The sequence below is a fragment of the Bufo gargarizans genome, chromosome 1 (assembly GCF_014858855.1).
Source record: "Bufo gargarizans isolate SCDJY-AF-19 chromosome 1, ASM1485885v1, whole genome shotgun sequence".
Classification (NCBI taxonomy): Eukaryota; Metazoa; Chordata; class Amphibia; order Anura; family Bufonidae; genus Bufo; species Bufo gargarizans.
Genome location: NC_058080.1, coordinates 123,985,546 through 124,004,746, shown reverse-complemented (window position 1 = coordinate 124,004,746; position 19,201 = coordinate 123,985,546). Strand labels below are relative to the sequence as shown.

At 41.4% G+C, this 19,201-nt stretch overlaps 1 protein-coding gene across 6 annotated transcripts in view; it reads left to right on the top strand.

The window, feature by feature from the left end:
- Positions 1–19,201, top strand: part of SORBS2 (sorbin and SH3 domain containing 2) — a 280,974-nt gene that overhangs the window by 150,286 nt on the left and 111,487 nt on the right. For 4 of the 6 annotated variants that reach the window (XM_044297811.1, XM_044297818.1, XM_044297838.1 and 1 more), the window contains one exon: positions 12,868–13,000. In XM_044297811.1, the coding sequence (XP_044153746.1) occupies positions 12,868–13,000 (133 nt within the window). Of the gene's footprint in view, positions 1–1,571; positions 2,118–12,867; positions 13,001–19,201 lie in introns of all 6 variants that reach the window. The other 2 variants (XM_044297794.1, XM_044297802.1) reach the window with 1 other exon arrangement.

The following is a 19,201-nucleotide window of genomic DNA, read 5'->3' as shown; positions in this document are numbered from 1 at the left end:
GGGCACCACACATATCACAAAACTAAAACCGTACTAAAATCTGCAACAAAACCATAAGTGTTTCAGAACTATGATTGAGAACTGCAACATTTTACTAAGGCTTATCAGTCCAAACTTTTTTACATGCAGATTTTGCTGCTGATTTGCTGGATTACACACATGCTGCATTGAAAGTGGCGAAATCTGTGGGAAAATCTAAAATATAATTGACTTGCTACAAATTTTGGAATCTACAATTATAACAATGGCTAGTTGGGCATTTATTCCATGGAATTTAGTATGTAAAATGTACAACAAATCTGTGGCAAAAAATGCTTTGTGAAAATAACTAGGGATGAGCGAACTGACTTCGGATGAAACATCCGAAGTCAATTTGCATTAAGCTTCGTTCCAATACTGTGCAGAGCAGGAGCTCCGTACAGCATTAGAATGTATTGGCTCCGATGAGCCGAAGTTATTACCTTTATCTCATCGGAGCCAATACATTATAATACTGTACGGAGCTCCTGCTCCGCACAGTATTGGAACGAGGCTTTATGTGTATTTACTTCAGATGTTTCATCCAAAGTTAATTCGCTCATCCCTAAAAATAACCTAGAGCTACCTTTAATATCATGTATAGACATATGTGAACATTTCCTTTACAGCGAAGCATCAGATTAACAGAACTGTTATTAGGCATACTCCATTTAACACATGACCTTAGGCTAGTAAGCATCTTGAAAGAATTTTCATCTGTTTATCTGTTTAATATTGTGAAATCCGAGATAATAGAGTCATTAGGTAGATGGTCCCTTCATAGTAACTCCAGTTGACAGTTGATCAACATAGAATTCACTGATTCTGTGCTTGGCAAGCTGCTAGAAGGCTGCGGCACTCAAAGGAGCATCAGTGCCTTCTGAAACAGCTGATCGGCGGGGGTCCCGGGTGTCAGACCCTCACCAATCAGATACTGATGACCTATCCAGAGGATATTTCAGCAGTTTAACTTTAATGCCATTTACTGAAGTGAGACAACCCCTTTAATTTTGCCAACTACATTAAAGTGGTACATGGTAAGCAATTCTTTGGTGACAGATGTAACTGTACGGCTTCTGTTTGGAGGCGTCCATTTAACATATACGTTCTTTGTATACATAAAACGTAACACAAAACCGTGATGAGAACTGAGCCTTAGATAACCCGTATAAACAGGTCCGCACCCGTTCCACAATTTTGCAGAACAGGGGCGAACCCATTCATTTCAATGGTAAAGATTTGCAGTGCATCTTATTGAGCAATTTCAGAAGCTCAATGAAGAGGGAATGATTTCCCTTTAAAATGTTGGTTCCTTTTTTTTTTATAGACATAGAACTGGATTCCTTTGGTTTATACAACATGGCTAGAAAAACAGAAGGATACATATTAGTGTATTGGTGTATTGTTTTCATGTGGTTTATATTGTTCTGAACTATACAAAATATAGCTTCCGTGAACTAATAATTTAACATTTCTAAACATGCTTAATATATGCTTCTTCTTTTGTTTCTTTCCATGTTCTTTTCTGTTATATGGTTTCATATAAATAACAGGCACCCCCACCTCCCCCTAGACAAGGCAGTTATCAGAGGGCATCAACTAATTTCCAGCAGGGCGAGATAAGTGGGTATATAGTAAGCCCAACAAGTGTTCAGTCCAATAAGGGAAGCATGCTTTATTCTGCTATGTCGAGCACAAGCATGCAACAAAAGACTACTAGTCCACAGGTTTCATTTTCAAATGTTCAGTCAGAACACGTGAACAGTAAATTTCTGGAGCAGAAGCAGGATTCAAAAGAACGTAGAGTTTCCACCCTAAAATTAATTCTAAAAGAGTACTCTTCAGGTAACTCTCCCTCTAACACTTTCCCGAGAAAAGCCCATTCTTACGTTCAACAAAACTACTCACCCAACCTCTTGCCCCATAACCCTGTCCCTGAAAAACATACAGCTTCACTGTCTGTTGAGATAGCTTCAAAGCAGGACACCAAGGGAGAAGAGAATCCTGGATATCATGGACCTCCTGCAGCAATGTCTTTGGACACTTTCAAGGCCCCTGCTAGTATTTCTGGACAAAAGACTGCTACAGAGACACAAGTGGTATACTCATAGTTTCAAGTGTCTTGTCTAACAAGGAATGCAGTGCTGTGATCTAGTGCTTTAACCTAACCTAATAGTAAGAACGGGACCTAGAAATAGTGAATTGATCAAGTAGCATGAGACAGCATGTTGAAATTTCAGGGGGTCTGTGTATCAATGCAGAGGTGTCAGCTTCGTAGTACCCTCATATATCTACTGTATAAATGTTGTGTAAGAGAGATCAGTAATGTTACTTCACTTTAATATTCACAGAAATGCACTTTGTAAAGTAGATGCAAGCATTATATATATATATTTCTTAAACTTAACATGGATAAGACAGAATTCATAATCTTTCCCCCATCTTGTTCAACCCCCCCAACAGACCTATCTATCACGATCAATGGCTGCACATTATCCCCAGTCAAAAAAGCCCGCTGCCTTGGAGTGACCTTAGATTCTGCCCTTTCCTTCCGACCGCACATCCAAGCCCTTTCCACCACCTGCCGCCTCCAACTCAAAAACATCTCCCGCATCCGTGCTTTCCTTAACTTTGAATCTGCGAAAATGCTCGTACATGCCCTCATTATCTCCCGCCTAGACTACTGCAACATTCTCCTCTGTGGCCTTCCATCTAGCACCCTCGCACCCCTCCAATCTATCCTCAACTCCGCTGCCCGACTAATCCACCTCTCACCTTATTACTCCTCTGCCTCTCCCCTCTGCCAATCCCTTCACTGGCTCCCCATTGCCCAACGAATCCACTTCAAAGTACTGACAAACACATACAAGGCTGTCCATAACCTGTCCCCTCCCTACATCTCTGAGCTACTTTCCCGATACATCCCCACGCGCACTCTCCGATCCTCACAAGACCTCCTTCTCTCCTCTCCTCTTATCGCCTCTTCCCACAATCGACTCCAAGATTTCTCCCGTGCATCCCCCATACTCTGGAACTCGCTACCCCAACATATCAGACTCTCACCTACAGTGGAATCCTACAAAAGAAACCTGAAAACCCACCTCTTCAGACAAGCCTACAACCAATGACCCTGCTGCCTCTATACCACCATGACCAACTCAACCCGCACCTACTGTGTCCTTCTCCCATACCATGTAGATTGTAAGCCCTCACGGGCAGGGCCCTCTCTCCTTCTGTACCAGTTTGTATCTCATCTTGTTTATGATTAGTACAATTGTCTGTTATGTATGTATACCCCTTATCATATGTACAGCGCTATGGAATGAATGGCGCTTAAATAATAAATAATAATAATAAATAATAATAATAATAATATATATATATATATATATATTGTTTTTATCTTAGTTTTTTCTGTGTTTGTTCTATGTAGTATTTGCTTGAGGGAGTGGCATCTTCAAGTGTGAATGCGCACCTATTATCTTGGGAGTAGCATTCCTCTGCACTTTTGCCCCCTCCCCTATCCAATAGAGCACCTTAATTAGGTGGTACATATGGCTGTGCTTGCTCCTCCTCCCATTGGTTGCATGATACACATGGAGGTGACTAGGAGCAGCACGCCATATGTGCGGCATCTTCGCTCCTGCACATAGAAGCCCAATGGCTTAGGTAGGTTTAGCGTAGGACCCGCCTGACCTGAGACTACCTTGGCGCTTGGTAGGCGGGCTCAGATGTATTTTGATCAAACTATATTGGCTAAGTGTCTCAGATATTATATCAGAATGAGGGCTTAGTCCATATATAATGCTTGCATCTACTTTGCTAAGTGCATTTCTGTGGTTTTCTTTAATGATATGGCCAGGGACATCCGCACTTTTCCATATCATATTGTGCAGGATGTTTTTATCTTAGTTTTTTCAGTGTTTGTTCACTTTAATATTCGCCAAAGCTTTAGCTACAAAAAATCTGTCAACTATTTTAGCATTGATGCAAAGACCCCTAAAGTGTTACTGTTTGCATTGTCCTAACGCTAATGTACTGTAAAATAGCTCGAAAAGATGTCTATTCATATTTATATAATAACTGCTTCTGAGGGGACACATTTCTGCAACCTCTTACATGGTGATAAGGCCATGGGATTTCTTCTTTTCAGTGCAACATCAGATTATTACCCCTCATATCTTGGGGGCTCTAGAACATTGACATGTCAAACATTGAGATACTGTAGTCCAGACTGCAGTTATTCAGAATCTTAAGTCATTTTCTTTTATTATTGAAATACATTACTGATTTTGTTTCCAAACAGGGAGTAAGAGAAATTGGACTTGTGTGACTTTAATATGAGTTGTTTTGTATCTTGCATACTGCAAAAAAATCTGTGCTAACAAAGTAACAATTACAATGTAAAAAGTTCACGGTGTTTGCTTTGTTATACAGTACAGTATTATAGACTTTTAAAGGGAACCCAGCAGGCTCCTAACACTGCATTTACATATGGTACAGAAAAAGTTTGCCATCAATTACACAAGGTATTGTGCATCTTTTTAGACTACTAGGAAAAATTGTTATTTTTTTAATCTGACTCAGAAAAATATGCCATATTTGTGAGCTTTGACTGCAACTCTTGCTCTCTGCAGTTGATTGACACTGTTCCGCAGCCTAGTTTCAGACACATACTGCCCATGATTCTGCACATGATGCTTGCTGGCACATGCACAGTACCTTGGCAAAGCCTAGCAGAAGTCAGCACATGTTTTTTTTACTGAGCTTAGAGGAAAAGATGGTGGTGCAGATAAGCCAATTAGCATATGGAATATGTATACTTTGAATCAGATAGTACAGGTACTGGGCCCCTTTTTGAAAAAACTAATAAAATAACAGTGATGGAGACATAGTATAGCTAGTTTAGACTGAGCAGATACAGCAGCTTGGCTAGGCAAACTGCTAACTTTACACCCATTCTTTAAAGTTCTTGTATTCTATAAATGTGTATGTTGTTGTAGTTGGTGTGGGACCACTGTGTCAACAACAGATTTGGCTTGGGGTTAAGCTTAAGGTCTTATCCTGACAGTACCCTGGCTTTCACCTTTTAACCCCATGTACAGGGATCTAGACTTTGCTGCAGGGAACCACCAGGCCGCTACCTCCTGGAGTAATCTCTGTGTGATTGACAGCTGACCCACAGGGGTCATTGAGCGTTCAGACAAAACCATAGTCAGGGACAGGCCAAGATCTGGGCAGACAGAGTATGAGCAATCCAATAAACATTTTGAGGTCAGGGTAGGCATCGAAGGTCAGTACAGCTCAGACCAGACATCGGAGGGTCAGGTCAGACATCGAAGGGTCCGAATCATTTAACAAGAACGACATAACACAGTATTCTAAAAAAAAGCTGCTCAAGTATTGTTTCAGGGAAATACAAGTATTTATTAAAGCAGACATGCCAGATTAGCTGACCAATACTCCTTATACATTTAGCAGTCTTCTAACCCCTTCGCAAACCCTGATGTAATAGTACATCAGTGGGGCACAAGTGGAGTATGGAGCAGAGTCATTAGCTGATCCCACTCCATATGCAGTGGATAGTGGCTACGTAATAAAGTCAACACCCAGACACAGGAACCGGAATAGGAGATAATCCAGGGGCTCTGATCAGTTGTTTTGATAGCCTGGGGCCTTGAGAAGGCTCCCAGGTCTGTCATAGTGAACACAAAGTCCTGCATAACCGAAACCAGATGGATCCATTATGCTTGGCCATAGACTTCTATTATGACCGATCAAAATGGAGTGTCTCTTAAAGGCTTCTGTTTTGCATTCCGTCTACGAATTCCGTTATCCATAACGGAATTCTTACACCATCCAAACCCCAAAGTTCGGGTTCGCTCATCCCTAATCAGAATATATCATGTACAAGTCCTTTAAGGGGACTAAAAATTACAGAGAAAAAAATAGAAAAATATTTTTGAACAATTAAAGACCACAAAAATAGTAAAAATACTTATTCCCGTCCTTTACCAATTTTACATATATACATAAACAGAAAAAACATAATAGATACCTCAGAGGCTGAAAATGTACAAACTATCAAGATGTAAAACATTTCTTCTGCATGGTGAATGCTGTGCAGGAAATCTTTTGGTCACCTTGGCCTTCGCAGAGAATTGAATAAAAAGTGTTTAAAAAGTCATATATACCTCAAAATAGTCCAAATAAAATCTCCATCTCGCCCTTCAGAAAACAAACCTTTGCACAGCTCTTTAGATAAAAACATTAAAAAGTTGTCAGACTATGGTGCCGTAATGGTACTGACCCACAGAATACGCTTGTCATGTATTTTTTTATGTATAGTGAACAATATAAAACCCTTAAAAGCATGGTGGGAAACATCGTTTTTGTTTTTGTTTTTTTTCACCTGGCAAATAATATTTTGGCCATTTTTCAATATAAGATAAATATATATTGTGCCATTTAAAAATACTATTTAACCCACAACAAAAATAAGCCATCAAAAGGTTGTGTTAAGGAAAAATAAAAAAGTTATGGGTCCTGGAAGGCGTGGAGGAAGAAACGAATATGCAAAAACTAAAATTAACCTGGACCTTAAGGGGTTAAATATCTTAGCATTCAAGTGTTAAATTATTTATTTTACAATATAAATTAAGTCTAATAAACTATCAGTACAACTAACAATATAATTACAGCATATGTTTATAGTAAATTCCATTAATACATCAGTGCCGGGAGACCTATAATTATACATCTCTAAAGGCTATCTACCTAATTCCTTTCAATGTTGTCAGTGGAAACATGTGCTTTCCATTCTGCCAGGTTAAAGTGTGTAATTATTTGAAGACCTGTCACTTTAAGACCCATATCTGGAGCCACAATAGTGTTTGCTGTAAAATTACTATCATCACTTTCACTACAGCTTTGAACCCTACTATTATTCTATTTACCCTTATGCTGGATTTATACTTACATCCACAGTACACCCTCCACAGTACACCCTCCACAGTATGAGGACGGGCGATAGCATCTGCATTGTTTCTGTATAGCAGCTGCTGCTCAGAATTGATTTAGCTGTCTGCATTGGCCTTTCCTGACATGGTGTTTTTTAGTTTTTGCTGTTTTTTTTACTCCCTGCCTTCCTGGAGCCATAGCTTTTTTTTATTGTTCCATTCACATAGTCGTTGTTTGCGGGACAAATTGTACTTTTTAATGGAACCATTTAAAGGGAACCTGTCACATTGAACATGGTTTCTGAGCTGAAAGCAGCATATTATAGAGCAAGACAAGCTGGGCAGATTGATATGATTTTATGGGAAATTATTTAGAAAAACTTGTATTTCATTAAATTAAATTCCTGCTCACTCTGGGCTGTGAAGTCCGGTAGGATGTCCTATCAGTTATCTCTGTATACACAGTCATAGAGGGAAGCCTGTCAATCACTGATAGGACCACCTCCTCATAGAGGGAAGCCTGTCAATCACTGATAGGACCTCCTCCTCATAGAGGGAAGCCTGTCAATCACTGATAGGACCTCCTCCTCATAGAGGGAAGCCTGTCAATCACTGATAGGACCACCTCCTCATAGAGGGAAGACTGTCAGTCACTGATAGGACCACCTCCTCATAGAGGGAAGGCTGTCAGTCACTGATAGGACCACCTCCTCATAGAGGGAAGACTGTCCGTCACTGATAGGACCACCTCCTCATAGAGGGAAGCCTGTCAGTCACTGATCGGACCACCTCCTCATAGAGGGAAGGCTGTCAATCACTGATAGGACCACCTCCTTATAGAGGGAAGGCTGTCAATCACTGATAGGACCACCTCCTCATAGAGGGAAGGCTGTCAATCACTGATAGGACCACCTCCTCTGTCAGTCACTGATAGGACCACCTCCTCATAGAGGGAAGGCTGTCAATCACTGATAGGACCACCTCCTCATAGAGGGAAGGCTGTCAGTCACTGATAGGACCACCTCCTCATAGAGGGAAGGCTGTCAGTCACTGATAGGACCTCCTCCTCATAGAGGGAAGGCTGTCAGTCACTGATAGGACCACCTCCTCATAGAGGGAAGGCTGTCAGTCACTGATAGGACCACCTCCTCATAGAGGGAAGGCTGTCAGTCACTGATAGGACCTCCTCCTCATAGAGGGAAGGCTGTCAGTCACTGATAGGACCACCTCCTCATAGAGGGAAGGCTGTCAATCACTGATAGGACCACCTCCTCATAGAGGGAAGCCTGTCAATCACTGATAGGACCTCCTTGACTTCACAGCCCAGAATGAGCAGGAATATAAATGAATAAATTACAAGTTTTACTGAATCTTTTTTCACAAAACTATATATCAGTCGGCTCAGCTCCTCCTGCTCTATAACATGCTGCTTGTAGCTTACATTGCATTTTCATGGTGACAGGTTCCATTTAATATTGAATATGATGTAGTTGGAAGTTTGAAAAAAATAATGCCAAGTAATCTTTATCTAATACGATGCATCTTCATGCATAAATCTTTGCAGTGATATGAGTAAAATGATACTTGTCTACAATATTTCATTTGTCCACAAAGAGAAATCTGAGATGATTGCAAGTGATGTGTTTCAATGAGTTGTTTCAAATCAGTTTAAGATTTCACCCATCTATAAAGCAATGAATTTGGCTAAGGCCTTATTCACATGACAGTGAAAAATGGCCGTTTGATGACCGTTTTTATAAAGGCCTTTTTTAGAACAATGACAGTCTATGGGTGTATTCATACGTCATTTTTATTTTTTTTAACAGACTGTGAATACCAGACATAAAAAAATAGGACCATGTCCTATTTTATCAGTTTTAGGCCTCATGCACACGACCGTTGTTTTGGTCCGCATCCGAGCCGCAGTTTTGGCGGCTCGGATGCGGACCCATTCACTTCGATGGGGCAGCAGAAGATGCGGACAGCACTCAGTTTGCTATCTGCATCCATTGCTCCGTTCCGTGGCCCCCAAAAAAAAATATAAACTGTCATATTCTTGTCCGTTTTGCGGACAAGAATAGGCAGTTATATCAATGGCTGCCCGTGCCGTTCAGCAAATTGCGGAAGGCACACGGATGCCATCCGTGATTTGCAGATACGCAATTTGCGGACGGCAAAACACACCACAGTCGTGTGCATGTAGCCTTAACAGCCCAATAGCCTCTATTCAATTCAATTGTTTTTCAAAAAGGCATCCGTAAAAAATGGACCATTTTACATTTTTTAACGGCCATTTTTTTCATCACTGTCATGTGAATAAGGCCTGAACATAGGGGGAGATTTATATACGCAGTTTTGTGAGTTTTTAAATGCCATTGAGTCAAAAGTGGAGTTTTTACATTGCCCTCAGCACCTTGCAAAAAGGGCCATTGACCCGTCACAGTTATCATCATTTACGTCGATGATCTGCCGTAAAAGATGACTGAAATCTACACCGGTGGGCATAGATTTCAGTTAGGCACACGGGCTGATGGAGGATACATTTAATTTATGATGTGGCCCGCGCCTGGCTTTCTTTGGTGGCACAGGGGATATCAAGACTAAGAACATAAATCTCCCCCTCAGAGGTGATATCTATGCAGCGGAGCCCAAGTTGGTTACATCCTTTATTTTAGGTGAGAGAATGTTAGTAGAGATGCCCTCTCCTCAAGCTCTACAATTAGTTTTTCGGGGGAAATTGTCAAGTTTTGAGGAATAAACCCAAGTATCTGTTCCTGTGTATAACATGTAAAATGAGTGATTTAAACTTTTGAAAGGGCCCTGTCGATTCTTTGCTAATAAACTGCATACAAATAGCATATTTTTGAGCAGCACAGGGAAGGTTCAGAGTTAAAGGTGCACTGCACATATATACGTAAGAGCAACAACGTCCAAACCGGATGCTTTTGGCTAGACTGGCTATCTTACGTGTATGGTGCTGTTTATGAGCTGATCTTTAAGGCTACTTTCACACTGGCGTTTTGGTTTCCGTTTTTGAGATCCGTTCAGGGCTCTCTCATGAGGTCCAAAACAGATCAGTTTGCATTCTGAATGGAAAAGGATTCGCACAGAATGCATCAGTTTGCCTCCGATCTGTCTCTATTCCGCTCTGGAGGCGGACATCAAAACACTGACGATGCGGAGGCAAACAGATCCTGACACAATCTGGCACAATAGAAAACGGATCCGTCCCCCATTGACTTTCAATGGTGTTCAAGACGGATCAGTTTTGGCTATGTTACAGATAATACAAACGGATCCGTTCTGAACAGATGCATGCGGTTGTATTATCTGAACGGAAGCGTTTGTGCAGATCCATGACGGATCCGCACCAAACGCGAGTGTGAAAGTAGCCTTACTCATAAGCAAGATTATCTGCTGTCAGAGGTGTCTGACAGCAACTTTCTCTCCTCTCCCTGTTGAGACGCATGCACACTCTGTCAAGGTGAGAGTACATCTCTATTAGGCCTCATGCACACGACCATTGTTGTGTTCCGTTCCGCAAAATGGGGTTCCGTTGTTCCGTGATCCGTTTCCTTTTTTGTTTCCGTGTGTCTTCCTTTATTTTTGGAGGATCACCAGACATGAAGGAAAGTAAAAAAAAGTCGAAGTCAAGTTTGCCATGCAAATGATAGGGAAAAAAAGGGACGCGGCCGCGCGGTCTTGTGTGCCTCCGCGTTTTTTCACGTACCCATTCAAGTAAATGTAAACCGTTTTCCGTGAAAAAAATTGTGCATGTTTTATTTTTTTGACGGACTGGAACCACGGATCACGGACGCAGATGACAAACGGTGCAATAGCCGAGTTTTCAACGGACCCATTGAAAGTCAATGGGTCCGCAGAAAATCACGAAAAAACCGAACAATGGACACGGAATGAAACAACGGTCGTGTGCATGAGGCCTAAGGCTACTTTCACACTAGCGTTCGTCGGTCCGCTCGTGAGCTCCGTTTGAAGGAGCTCACGAGCGGACCCGAACGCCTCCGTCCAGCCCTGATGCAGTCTGAATGGATGCGGATCCGCTCAGACTGCATCAGTCTGGCGGCGTTCAGCCTCCGCTCCGCTCCCTCCGCACGGACAGGCGGACAGCTGAACGCTGCTTGCAGCGTTCGGGTGTCCGCCTGGCCGTGCGGAGGCGTGCGGATGCGTTCAGACTTACAATGTAAGTCAATGGGAACGGATCCGCTTGAAGATGTCACCATATGGCTCAATCTTCAAGCGGATCCGTCCCCCATTGACTTTACATTGAAAGTCTGAACGGATCCGCGCAGGCTACTTGCGCACTTGCGAATTTTTTTAAAGTTATTAATGCAGACGGATCCGTACTGAACGGAGCCTCCGTCTGCATTAATATGATCGGATCCGTTCAGAACGGATCCGATCAAGCGCAAGTGTGAAAGTAGCCTTAGGGTGGGGGTGATGTCAGAGAGATTTTGAAGGTATATGGCCCTCTTTAGTTATTACTGCTGGCCTGCAGTTCTCGGCTTGAATCTGACCATAGGTACATTTGCATGGAATTTACATCTCCTCCCCATGCTTCCCGAGTACATGTTCTCATAGTCCAGAAATACACTATACATAGCTGAATTGCATGTGCCTAAGGAAAAAGATGTGTATGGCATGTATGTTCATTAGACTGAACCCCACTAAAGGCACGGACAGAGTGAGTGTATTGTACGCAGTGCTGTGTCATGCGGCGCAATATATATAAATGAGAAATAATCTTGACTGTGTATTTTATATATTTTGTATTTTACTCCTGTGATATTTGTTTGGTTTAATAACGCATCTATTTAAGAAATAAAGAGATTTACCAAGCATTGCTAACTGCTGAGGTTAAAATGCTTTTGCAAACTGTGTGCACAAGAAGTGCTATAACAGCTGTGGGAACAGCAAGTAATTGCAGTACATTGAGGCCTGCCGGTACAGTTAATTGCTTCCAGTCTGTGGGGATATGATCATCCGTCCAGAAGCATGCTGCATGTACAGGTGCTGAATGTCCTGCATGTATCAATATGAGTGCTAGCGTTGCTCTGTTGATGAGGTGAATAATATGGACTGCTGGTGTCCCACAGCCACAATGATCTTACCCAGTTCTACTCAATCCTATTATTTTATATTCTGTATATTTAAACAAAAAAATAGCATGAGTCATTTTATCCTTTATGGACTTCATAACTGAGACCTAAATGTAAGGTACGGAGTAAGCAAAAAGACTAATTAGTAAAACTAGTTATAGGAGATAACATATATGAGTGACGGGCAACCAGAAGCTAGATAGGTTCTTCTAGAGCTGGTAGATTGGAGGGGATTCACCAATGCCATGAACAGGTGCCCTGTTTACAGTGAAGAGCTGGCCACACGTACATGTTCAACTTCCATTACAGTGAACAGGAGATATGGATGCAGCTGGGACTACATGTAAGGTCACCGCTTTGCGGTAAACATGGGATGACACAAGACTTTGAATGTAATGTGTGACCACAAGATGGCGTCAAGGGCCACATCTGAGTCCCCCATAATGTACTAGGTTGCCTGCTATTGCTGCTTATGGGGCAGCCTTTGAGGAAGGAGACAACTTTCTGATGCATAACCTAGATGGACAGTTGTTTGCTCAGCCTTATTTTATTGATTGAGCTCACACAGAAGAATAGGTTCATATTTCTGGTAATAAAATATAATCTATTACACTGTGTGTAGTTTGTTTTTGTTTGTTTTTGTGTAAAAAATTAACATACTAACACATTTACTCCTTGTGTAGCGAATATGTTGTGTTACTTTATGGCAATTAAATGGTGGTTTTATGGTTTGTTTAGCTGACCAATATAATAGTTTCTCCTTTTTTTAACAGACTCCAGTCACAGTTAATGGGAATTCAGGGAGTCCAGCCAGTCCCATGAGTTACTTTCAAAGACCATTCTCTCCAACATATCCCTCCCCACCATCACACAACTCTTTGGTCATGCAACACAACAGAACATTAGGTGGGTTTAATCTGCATTTTTTATATGTGCTGCACTTAATTTGTATAATAGGTAAGGCCGAAATACTCATTGCAGATAACTTGTTCTTCTTTTAAAGCATGTGTTTTCAGTGTTTGTGCTTTACTGTTCATTGCACTAGTTCATATATATACAGTTGCAAGAAAAAGTATGAGAACCCTTTGGAATGATATGGATTTCTGCACAAATTGGTCGTAAAATGTGATCTGATCTTCATCTAAGTCACAACAATAGACAATCACAGTCTGCTTAAACTAATAACACACAAATAATTAAATGTTACCATGTTTTTATTGAACACACCATGTAAACATTCACAGTGCAGGTGGAAAAAGTATGTGAACCCTTGTATTTAATAACTGGTTGAACCTCCTTTGGTAGCAATAACTTCAACCAAACGTTTCCTGTAGTTGCAGATCAGATGTGCACAACACTGTTTCAGTTCAGCAATATTCTTGGGATGTCTGGTGTGAATCGCTTTCTTAGGCTACTTTCACACTAGCGTTCGGGCGGATCCGTTCTGAACGGATCCGCTCATAATAATGCAGACGGAGGCTCCGTTCAGAACGGATCCGTCTGCATTAAAATGGCAAAAAAAAAGCTAAGTGTGAAAATAGCCTCGGACGGATCCGTCCAGACTTTCAATGTAAAGTCAATGGGGGACGGATCCGCTTGAAGATTGAGCCACATTGTGGCATCTTCTAACGGATCCGTCCCCATTGACTTACATTGTAAGTCTGGACGGATCCGCACGCCTCCGCACGGCCAGGCGGACACCCGAACGCTGCAAGCAGCGTTCAGCTGTCCGCCTGTCCGTGCGGAGGCGAGCGGAGCGGAGGCTGAACGCCGCCAGACTGATGCAGTCTGAGCGGATCCGCTCCATTCAGACTGCATCAGGGCTGGACGGCTGCGTTCGGGTCCGCTCGTGAGCCCCTTCAAACGGAGCTCACGAGCGGACACCCGAACGCTAGTGTGAAAGTAGCCTAAAGGTCATGCCACAGTATCTCAATCGGGTTGAGGTCAGGACTCTGACTGGGCCACTCCAGAAGGCGCATTTCTTCTGTTTAAGCCATTCTGTTGTTGATTTACTTCTATGCTTTGGGTCGTTGTCCTGTTGCAACACCCATCTTCTGTTGAGCTTCAGCTGGTCTTGATAAACTTGGGAATTCATTTTTCCTTCGATGATAGCAATCCGTCCAGGCCCTGACGCAGCAAAGCAGTCCCAAACCATGATGCCCCCACCACCATGCTTCACAGTTGGGATGAGGTTTTGATGTTGGTGTGCTGTGCCTCTTTTTCTCCACACATAGTGTTGTGTGTTTCTTCCAAACAACTCAACTTTGGTTTCATCTGTCCACAGAATATTTTGCCAGTACTGCTGTGGAACATCCAGGTGCTCTTGTGCAAACTCTAAACGTGCAGCAATGTTTTTTTTGGACAGCAGTGGCTTCCTCTGTGGTATCCTACTATGAAATCCATTCTTGTTTAGTGTTTTATGCATCGTAGATTCGCTAACAGGAATGTTAGCATATGCCAGAGACTTTTGTAAGTCTTTAGCTGACACTCTAGGATTCTTCTTCACCTCATTGAGCAGTCTGCGCTGTGCTCTTGCAGTCATGTTTATAGGACGGCCACTCCTAGGGAGAGTAGCAGCAGTGCTGAACTTTCTCCATATATAGACAATTTGTCTTACCATGGACTGATGAACAGCAAGGATTTTAGAGATACTTTTATAACCCTTTCCAGCTTTATGCAAGTCAACAATTCTTAATCGTAGATCTTCTGAGAGCTCTTTTGTGCGAGGCATCATTCACATCAGGCAAATCTTCTTGTGAAAAGCAAACCCAGAACTGGTGTTTTTTTTTTATAGGACAGGGCAGCTGTAACCAACACCTCCAATCTCATCTCATTGATTGGACTCCAGTTGTCTGACACCTCACTCCAATTAGCTCTTGGAGATGTCATTAGTCTAGGGGTTCACATACTTTTTCCACCTGCACTGTGAATGTTTACATGGTGTGTTCAATAAAAACATGGTAACATTTAATTATTTTTGTGTTTTTAGCTTAAGAAGACTGTGATTGTCTATTGTTGTGACTTAGATGAAGATCAGATCACATTTTATGACCAATTTGTGCAGAAATCCATATCATTCCAAAGGGTTCACATACTTTTTCTTGCAACTGTATATATATATATATATATATATACATATATATATACATATATATATATATATATATATATATATAAAGAAAGAAAAAAAAATGCAGCACTTCCAATGTAGTGAAAAGAAAATGAGGTCCTTTATTCACTCGTGAGACGTTTCAGTCCACTTACTGGGACAGTTATCAAACCCCTGGGACCGTTATGGCTTGATAACGGTCCCAGTAAGTGGACTGAAACGTCGCACGGGTGAATAAAGGACCTCATTTTCTTTTCACTACATTGGAAGTGCTGCAGTTTTTCTTTTTTTATTTATTTGACAATAGGTTGCGTCTGTACTGCTGGCACTCCAGACTTCAAGTATGGTTGGTGCTGCCTTGGACTTTCTTTTTATATAAACAGTAAAAGGTTGTATAGATTTGACCACTTCCATCGCAGCCAGAACTGTACCTATGTCTTCTTAAATGGTATGGCAAATCTTCTACATCAGGGATGCCCAACCTGCGGCCCTCCGGCTGTTGAAAACCGACAACTCTGAGAATGCTTTTATAGCTGTAGGCTGTCCAGGCATGATGGAACTTGTAGTGTTGCAACAGCTGGAGGGCCGCAGGTTGGGCATTCCTGTTCTACATCATTACTATATAATCCACAAAGGTTATAAAGTTCCTCCACAGGATCCAGGTGAACAAGGCACAGCTCTGCCATCCTACACCCACCCTACCTGATCTTGCAATGATATGTTACTCCACTATATCTGACCCATCTTCTGTGGTCTGAAAGTTAGAAAGTAGCAGAAAAAGAAAGTAGAAGGGAATAACACATTACCCCAGAAACAGACTACACCAGTAGTGTTTGTTTGTAGTCTGTAACCATGGAGACACATACTGTAGGTAAGCAAAGGTTCTGTAGATAAAAAAAACACTGTTGGATATTTTATCCAAGACTTGCAAACAAGAACATCGGTGTATTTGCTTTTTCTTTTCATTTACAAGCATTGGACCCTAAAAAAAGGTTACAAAAGTGAACAAAGCATTTAAGTTCTCTTACTTGCAACAAAACGAGAGTATATAATCCTTGCTAACATTTGGTTAAACGACTGTATTTTGTGTGTTACTTTCTGTTATATATTTTCTTTTCAGTTGTCCTTAATGCTTAATGTTCCTAATCATATTTTACTGGATACATTCACTAACAGAGTGCCAATTCAGCCAAATAGTGATTTCTTTCTCTCAATTCTATTAAAAACTACTTCATGTGGCTTTTCATCTTGTGCATATCACCGCACTCACATAAGTAATGTTCTTTGGATAAGTTATAAAAGCTTTATGCATGTTTATATAGAAATTAATGGCTTACCTGGTGGTTTACAGTACAGTGTTAGCACTGGAACTACACTGCGCTGTTGTTCATGTCAGAACACTACCACGCTTGTATCCAGCATGTTAGTGGTATATTAAAAGTCGCTGATATAAAGGGAAGCATATAATACCTGAGATGCCATCTCTATGTAAGAACTTTACAATAATCAGCTTAGTTTGAAAGACTATATCACAGGGCTGGCTATAGGGCCATGTAGAAGATCACATCTTTATACACCTGTATAGCAGGCATGTGTATTTCAAGGACAAATGAATACAATGTTAAGTAGACAGAAGTCTTGTATTGCCAACACATATTATCATTCACATTCAATTTGCAAACAATGCTCAATCAAAATGGCCCAAAACTGCATTTTCCCCAGACTTTTATGCTATTGCATGGCAGCATTGCATCTTAGGCTAGAGTACTTGCATTCACCAATACGAAGGTGTTATGTGGGATATTACAAACCAGGACCAAGAACAGCAGGCGTCGGGGCTGTTCAGCTTTACTGCTCCCATGTATATATTCCTATTAGCTGCCTATTAGAGTTCTGACATGATTTCTGGTATTAAACCCATCAAGAAAAATGTCTCAGGACCCACACCTCAATGTCTTGAGAACATGTATGTCAGCTTTTATTTTCATTGGGATGTTCACCAAGAGAGGAGATCATCAGTCTAGGTTTAATAGGTTAAGTGTAAATCAACCCATAAAAATAGATCTTCATGACGAGTACCGCAATTGACTCCAACGTAATCTCCAAATTAGGCTGTCTTCTGCTGCATCTAAGGGCTCCATTGTATTAGGGAGACATTGAGGAGCATTTGCTAATGAATAGTGGCTTAAAAAAGTCTCAAATTATGGTGCACACCCTATGTGCACAATAATTTGTGACTTTTGAAGGAACGAGGATTTGCGTCAGGGGGTAGGGCTTTGTGCGGCCTAACGGATTTAATATAACATTACTTCTAAACTGGCGTAAGTTATAGTTGAAGAATATGCTGACCCCTAGCTGATAGACTTCAGTTTCTGGCACACAGACTGTCAGAGTTGCGCTTTATTTATTAAGAGACAATTTAAAAAAATTGGCGCTTCTCACTCAGGAATAAGGGAACACCAGTCTTGATAAATGTCCCTCATTATGTCAGAGCATGAGCTCACTGGAGGGTCTTCTTATTGATGTCAATGTGGGGCTGTACTTTCTAATTAAAACACAAGATGGAGAGATAGAAGGTACCTTTCTTGTACGGTCTTTTGGAGTTTTGTGCCATATGTACGACTGCTGTCCTAGTTCTCCACCTGCTAAGCTATTTTTGATGCCATGATTAGATACTTAGTGACTGATTTTTTTCAACCTTTAATAAGAAATGCAATTATCAGTGTGACAATAGTGTGGATGGGTGTAAAGAGGTGTGTCAGGAGGCTGTGAATATGTCCTATGTGCTGCATCAGGAATGTGGTTAATTTCAGCGTAACTACAAAGAAGAAATTCGGAAACAAAAGAGACCTCTGATATTCTGCCAGAATCAGACAATTGTCTCCTACGTGCGCTATTTGAAACACTTATTGTTCTAGACTTTGCTTTTCACTGGCCTCCAGGGCTCACCCTAATTTGTATAACCTTTTATACTCATGAGCTGAAAAATGAAATGTTCCATTGTGGTGCAGGAGGATGTTGTATGACTGCTGAGGGGAATGAATGATGGGAAATCTTTATTCTCTTCCTTTTAAACTGGCAATAAAAAAAGATCTAATATCATGGCTCTATTAGTAGCAAAAACCATGCTAACGTCTCTGATGTGTACGATATTTGGTTACACGAGTGATGCTTGATCTCTGCTGGCTTGTGAAGAAACACAACAAACAGTATTTCATATTCTCTCATCCGTCCTGTCCAGATCACTCTGTCTGCGCCTGCAACATCTCCTTGACAGAAAATAACAAGCTGGTCATGCTTTTCAATAGGGATCTCTAGACTTCTTATCTTCTTTTATGCATTATGATGGCAGGAATTTTCACAACGATTCCTGCTATAGATAAAGTGTGCACTTCACATTGAATGACAGATGATAGAGAAGGCACATGCCAGGACTAGAATCTGAGATAGGGACCGTCCTGACCACATTTGTACACTGAACAAAAATATAAACGCAACACTTTTGGTTTTGCTCCCATTTTGCATGAGCTGAACTCAAAGATCTGAAACATTTTCTACATACACAAAAGACCCATTACTCTCAAATATTGTTCACAAATCTGTCTAAATCAGTGTTAGTGAGCACTTATCCTTTGTCGAGATAATCCATCCCACCTCACAGGTGTGGCATATCAAGGTGCTGGTTAGACAGCATGAATATTGCACAGGTGTGCCTTAGACTTCTCGCAATATAATTCCACTCAGAAATGTGCAGTTTGATCACACAACACAATGTCACAGATGTCGCAACATTTGAGGGAGCGTGCAATTGGCATGCTGACTGCAGGAATGTCTACCAGAGCTGTTGCCCGTGCAATGAATGTTCATTTCTCTACCATAAGCGTCTCCAAAGGCGTTTCAGAGAATTTAGCAGTACATCCGACCAGCCTCACAACCGCAGACCACGTGTAATCACACCAGCCCTGGACCTCCACATCCAGCATGTTCACCTCCATGAT